Source organism: Humulus lupulus, chromosome 6, assembly GCF_963169125.1.
Source record: "Humulus lupulus chromosome 6, drHumLupu1.1, whole genome shotgun sequence".
Classification (NCBI taxonomy): Eukaryota; Viridiplantae; Streptophyta; class Magnoliopsida; order Rosales; family Cannabaceae; genus Humulus; species Humulus lupulus.
Genome location: NC_084798.1, coordinates 213,220,403 through 213,227,505, shown reverse-complemented (window position 1 = coordinate 213,227,505; position 7,103 = coordinate 213,220,403). Strand labels below are relative to the sequence as shown.

General features: G+C 32.7%; 1 protein-coding gene across 1 annotated transcript; it reads right to left on the bottom strand.

Moving 5' to 3' along the window:
* Window positions 1-1,661: 1,661 nt before the first annotated feature.
* On the bottom strand, window positions 1,662-2,416 carry LOC133785991 (uncharacterized). The gene is made up of 2 exons (XM_062225202.1): window positions 2,047-2,416; window positions 1,662-1,939 (listed from the first exon to the last, which is right to left on the bottom strand). The coding sequence occupies exons 1-2, from the start codon at window positions 2,414-2,416 to the stop codon at window positions 1,911-1,913; spliced, it is 399 nt and encodes a 132-aa protein (XP_062081186.1). The 3' UTR covers window positions 1,662-1,910.
* Between the last annotated feature and the right edge of the window lie 4,687 nt (window positions 2,417-7,103).

The window sequence follows — 7,103 nt, the reverse complement described above, 5'->3', positions numbered from 1 at the left end:
TGTAAACATCTTCAAATAAATCTCCATTCAAAAAGGCAGTCCTCACATCCATTTGATTGAGTTCTAGATCAAAATAAGCAACTATAGCCATAATGATTCGCAACGAATCTTTGGTGGAAACAGGTGAAAAGGTTTCTTTGAAATCAATACCTTCTCTCTGGCTATAGCCCTTAGCCACAAGTCTAGCCTTATACCTTTCCACTTGCCCATTGGAGTCACGTTTGATCTTATACACCCATTTGCATCCAATGGGTCTGCAACCTTTGGGTAATTCAACCAACTCCCAAACTTCATTTTGTGACATAGAATTCAACTCATCTTTCATTGCATCCATCCACAACACAGATTGAGGACTATTCATAGCTTCTTGATAGGTGACTGGCTCAAAAGTGTCTCCGACATCAAACTCATGTTCCTGTAAATAGACAAGGTAGTCATTAGGAATAGCAGACCTGCGGGTTCTCTGTGATCTTCTCATCATAGCTTCATCATCCCCAATATCAAGATTTTCACCTTGTTCTTGATTTTGAGGTTCATCATGAGTTTCTGCCGGAATCTGTTCAATCACAGGGTCATCAATAGGAGCGGAAGCGACAGGTACAGGGACAAAAAAACGTTCTTCCCTGAAAACAATTTCTCTTGACCCTTGACTTGAACCAAATTCATCCTCAAAATAGACAGCCCTATCTGATTCTATAACCCTGGTGGTGTGAGATGGGCAATAAAATCTGGAACCCCTTGATCCAATGGTGTAGCCCACAAAATATCCACTAATGGTCTTCGGATCAAGTTTCTTAGATTGTGGATTATAGGGCCTCACTTCTGCTTTGCAACCCCAAACATGAAAATGACGCAAGCTTGGTTTCTTACTTGACCATAGCTCATAAGGCGTCTTTGGGACAGACTTGCTAGGCACTTGATTCAAGATATAAGCTGCAGTTTTTAATGCCTCACCCCATAAAAAATCTGGCAAGCTAGAATGAATCAACATACATCGCACCATGTCAAGAAGAGTGCGATTTCTCCTTTCAGCAATTCCATTCTGTTGGGGTGTCCCTGGCATTGTATATCTTGCATGAATACCACATTCCTGCAAGTATTTGGCAAAAGGCCCGGGGTTCCTTCCAGTTTCATCATAACGTCCATAATACTCTCCACCTCTATCAGAGTTGACAATTTTAATCTTCTTTCCCTTTTGAAGCTCAACATTCGTCTTGAAAATCTTAAAAGCATCCAAAGATTCAGATTTTTCACGAATGAGCTCAACATGACCATACCGGGAAAAATCATCAATGAAGGTGATAAAGTATCTATAACCACCCATAGCAGGTGGAACAAAAGGCCCACAAATATCAGTATGAATAGTGTCCAATACATTTGTGCACCTGTCTGACTTGCTCTTTCTAACCTTGGCAGTCAACTTTCCTTTTATACAATCAACACAGGCAGTGAAATCAGAGAAATCAAGATCCTGAAGTACACCATCCTTCACCAATCTCTCCATTCTATCTCTAGAAATATGGCCTAAACGTTTATGCCAAAGCATAGAAGATTTCAAATATGATCTTGCACGTTTTGACCCAACAATAGCATTAAGAGAAGAAGAACAAGAAGAAGTAGAAGTGACGGGAACAACATCATGTAAGTCAAGCTTATATAAGTTTCCACATAAAGTTCCATTTCCAACCAACATAGAGTCACAATACAAAGTCAGTTTTCCAGATCCAAAATGAAGACTATAACCTAGTCTATCCAAAATAGATACAGAAATCAAATTCCTCCTAATAGAGGGTAAATAAGCAACATCATGCAACTCCAAAAAATGCCCAGTATTTAGCTGCAGTCTGACAGTCCCAAAAAATTCAACTCTGACTTTAGTATCGTCTCCCATGTATACATGCTCCTCCAACCTACTCGGTCTTCTTCGGTTTGTCACTGCCTGCAAGGAATTAGTAACATGAATTGTAGCTCCAGTATCTAACCACCAAGTGTTTGAGGGCACATCAATAATATTGGACTCTAAACAAACCATCACAAGACAATTACCTTTCTTCTCTAAGTGAGCTTTGAGCTTTCGACAATCAGCTTTCTTATGCCCAAAGCATTGACAAAAGTTGCACTTCCCTTTGAAAAACTCATTCTTATGACCAGTTGAAGATGAGCTAGCTTGCCCATTTCCCTTAGGATGGTTGGCTTTCTTCTTAGGATGCTTTTGGTCACTAGAGTTGTTGGAAGTGAACTTTCTCTTGTGAGGATTGTTTGGGTTCGTCACCATGGAGATACTTCTTGCCCTACCTTTTCTCATGTCCTCCTCTTCCTTGGCAAGAATAGCAGACATCTCCCCAACAGTCCATTGCTCCTTCTGAGCATTGTAGCTTGATCTGATTGAATCAAACTGAGATGGAATATTCTCCATCACTAACCACACCATGTAATCCTCACCAAGGTCCATATTCATGGCCTTAAGTTTATGATAGTGGCCCATGAGCTTGTCAATGTGAGCCCTGATGTCACCTGAACCATCGTAAACAGTGTGATGCAGCATGTTCAAGTGTTCATTCTTCTCATTCTTTGAGAATTTCTTATACTTTTCCTTAATGGCAGCAAGAAAATCCTTTGCATTCTCAGACTTGGGAATACTATCACGAATGGATTCGTCCATGTGATATCTCATAAGCATCAAGCAACAACGATTGGAGTGTTCCCAGTCCTCGTAAGATTTCTTATCCTTCTCAGTAGCATCGTCAGCAGGCTTAGATGGTGCATCAATTCTCAAGGCCAAGTCCACTTTCATGAAGGTCAAGTTCATCGTGATATTTTCAATCCACTGCTTGTGGTTGGTTGCATTCAGCGTCAAGACGGCAGGAGATCTAGGAATGCTTACAGCTGAATGAGAAACAAGAGCAATAACTATTAAATACATGTTATGATAAACCATGTCATTTGTGCTCTTTTCTCATCAATATATGATCGCAAAATAACAAATGATCATTATGTATGCTAGAGTTCTTAGACAAACACACAAAATAGAACTCATACATAGGTAAGAACAATCTATTAAACATTATAATCAAATACATTAATTTACTATCGAAAGGATAGATAAATTGTGATTCATAATATTTAATAAATTTTCTTCACCATATTAAGCATCCTTAGCAAGCAATTATTATCGATAGGATAAGTAATTACTTGTATGGATCTTAATGCAAATTTGGAGGATGGTACAAAATTTAAATAAATTAATATTTAAATGTTCTTCATTACCAAACAATTCACATGCTTATTCTTACGATAGGCAAGAAAATAAACAATAATTGTTGACAATATATAATAAGATTTATGCCACAAAAGATTAAATACAAATACAATTATGAATAGAATTCATGGGTTAATCTTGTGCATAAATATATATAAAATAGGGTGTAAGAATAGGAGTGAAATGGTAAAAATTTGGCCAAAAAAGGACACCTCACGCTCCCCCACGCGCCCCAAAAAAAAATTTTTTTTTAAAAAATATTTCAAAAACGACATGTAGTTTACCAAAAACGACATGTAGTTTAACAAAAACAACATGTAGTTTACCAAAAACGACATGTCGTTTGTCACTATAAAAATCGACCTTCACACCTCAAAACGACGTGTCGTTTTTAATAAAAATTCGACCCTCAGACGTCAAACGACGTGTCGTTTCCGTACGAACGACATGTCGTTTTTTCCTGACAGAGGCAAAACGACATGTCGTTTTTATCGTCCCTGTCACCCAGTTTTGACCCGTGGGTCTGCATCTCGGGTCTACGTGACCCGGTTCGTGACCCGGTCGTATAGACCATCTCCGGCCACCAAATCCGACTCTTTTTTAGGGGTCTTCTCCACATCTCATCTTCTATCAATTTCCGGCCTCCATTTGGGTTAAAAAACTCTCAAAATCAACAATTATATATACTTTTATCTATGAAAATTTTTGGAAAAAATTGGTATCCATGGCCGAAAACACTCAAAAAATTTCCCCAAAATTTTGTAAAAAAATGGTCTGAACCCATTGATGATTAATATACTAATTTTCTTCATAGTCCAATTCAAAATTTCATTGTAAAAAAAAATGACAAAAAATTGGGGTATTTGACAATAAGCTCTAAAATCAAAAGACCTGGCTCTCTGATACCAATTGTTAAATATAAATTATATTATGAGCATAAATTCATAAATCAGATTCAAATCAACATAGCATGCTCATACAATAATCCAGGAACACTTTTTATTTAGAGAATTGAATTGAATATATAGAGATGAAACATACCTGACATTGAGTCTCCAATGTTCATCCTTGAATCTCTCACGATCTACACACGACAATATTAGAAAACAATACAAGAGAGATCTTATGGAGAGCAACCCTTACCAAACCATATGCCACAGTGTTTTTCTCAACAACATATATGTTCAATATATATGTCTCATATGCCTTCTTACCCTAAGGGGTATATTGGGCCTATTGGGCTTATATTATCAGATATGGTGGACTATGATTTAATGGGCCAACCTATAGTCTTTAGGGTGCTACCATGTGCCTCAATTGCAATTAGATTAATATTAACCATCCCATTATGGTTTTTAACTATTCGTAGGCACTCTAGAAAATGATTGTGATAATGGAATTATGTTTGTAATTATATTAGTCCATATAAAATTCTAACATTAGCTACATGTAGAGTTAAAAAATATAGTGAGTTAAAATAAATGAGTGATTTAACTCTTCCAAATGGAGTGTATTTTTAATGATTTTAAGCTAAATTTTATAGTTTTAGCTATATATATACGACGAAGATAGAATTACAAGATTTATTCAAACCCGAAACACAAGTGGAGATGACCCAATATCTATCGGCAGGACTTAAAGTGAAGCCCCTATAAAATAGTTGTCATACATATATATATATGACGAAGATAAAATTACGAGATTTTCGACCCAAAAGATAAGTTGAGATGACCGAATATTATTATTATAATTATTATTATTATTTGAATCAAAATCTTTCCCCAAATTATATTTGATTTCGTTTAATTATAAAGTCAGTACACATTCCTACTTACTGAAATAGAATTGTGAGTTGTAGAAAATTTGTTGACTTGGAATATGTTTGTTGACTTGAATTAATAATTCTTCAATTATTGGTTACACACTATAGGACCAATCCAAAACACAAGTTGAAGTGACCCAATATTATTATTATTATTGAAGTTGAGTTTTTTTATTAAATTGTATTGAAGTTGAGATTCTTTTTCTATCTATTTTTTATATTATTATTCCGACAGGTCATGTTTCGAAAGTTGAATAGCATTAGATTGTTGAATTATATGAATTTTTTTTGTGAGTTATAAATGTTACAATTTTATAAATTTACCTCTTAAATTTTATTTTATAATTTTTTTAGTTATTTGGAAACCTTATCCCTCACGGTTTTATTTTTACAAAGTGTAACAATTATGTTTTAATAATTTTTATTCTTTTAACATTAAGTAGATTTTTTATTTTTTTTTAAAAATCAGGTCATATAATATTAGTAAGACAATCGTTGAAAATTTTTTATCTATAATTTCTTCTCTAATTTACTAATGACAAATAAGTGTAGGAACTTGCATGAGTAATATTAAAATAAAAGCATTAGCTCTATTATCCTTCAAACTACCTCATTAAAATTTACTTTTTATATTTTATCTCAAATTTTTATATTACATCATACATAAATTTTTCTATATTTTCTCTCTACATTATTTAAATATTTTTATTAATTAAAATAATAAAAAAAATGAGATAAAGAATAAACAAATAATTAATTTAGAAAGAGAGAATAAAAATGACTAAAATAATAATAAAAAATATTTGAAAGAGAGACAAATCTTAGTTATATGTGGAGTTGAAAATACAGTGAGCTAAAATAAAAGAGTGGTTTAACTCATCCAATATATATTTTAATAGATTGTATCACTTGAGTTATAAACATTGAGAAGTCTATTACAAGATTTCCAACCCACAACACAAGTTGAGTTATTTGGGTCAAAATGGCATGAATCATACACATTCCTATTTTGCTGAAATAGAATTGTGAGTTGTAGAAAATTTGTTGACTTGGAATAATTCTACAATTATTTATTACTTCTACTCTATACCACACAATGTAGGACCAACCCAAAACACAAGTTAAGGTGACCTATTATTATTATTATTATTATTGAAGTTGAGTTTTTTTTTTTTTGAAATTGTATTGAAGTTGAGATTCCGATTTTTTGTATCATTATTGTGATAGGTCATGTTTAGAAAGTGGAATAGCATTATATTGTTGAATTATATAAATTTTTTATGAGTTATTATTTAATAAATTAAATAGTATGAGATTGTTTTAAAGCGAAATTTGTTACAATTTTATAAATGTGTAGCATAAATACCTCTTAAATTTTATTTTATAATTTTTTGTTATTCGGAAACCTTATCCCTAAAAAATATTATGTTGCAATTAAGAGTGAGTTTTACAAAGTGTAATAATTATGTTTTAATAATTTTAAATTTTTAACATTAAGTAGATTTTTTTCAAAAAAAATCACGTGATTGATGTATTGTGCTTGTAGAAGACAAACTTTCGTCTCTGTGTTTCTTCAACGCTGTATAAAATATCAATAATATAATTAAGTCTGATGTTTCATAATTAATTATATTTATATTTATATATATTACCGTCAATTAAAATATAAAAATAAGAGAAAGAACACTGCACAAGGACTGATGTCCTAGAATTATTTAATTTCTGTTTTTTTTTTTTAAAAAAAAAAAAAAAAAACCAGGAGAATGAGATCTGTAGGTATTTTCTAATATAATTATTTTTCAACATTATTTTCTTGACTATAATAAATACATGTCATCACCTAAGTGAAATTTAGTCAAGTAAACGTTGGGACCAAACAAACTTTTATTATTTTAACTAATTAACTCTCTTGCCTATATATATGGATGATCAGCCACACAATATATAGCATATAACCCATCCAACATTAGTATTTGAATCTCTGCTTCTCTTCCATTATAGTTGATTTGAGTAGTGAAAATG

Coding starts and splice junctions, on each gene's coding strand:
- LOC133785991 (XM_062225202.1), bottom strand. CDS start 2,416: ATGGAGAATATTCCATCTCAGTTTGATTCAATCAGATCAAGCTACAAT. Junction 1,940..2,046: donor AGCTCACTTAGAGAAGAAAG/GTAATTGTCTTG, acceptor AATTCCTTGCAG/GCAGTGACAAACCGAAGAAG.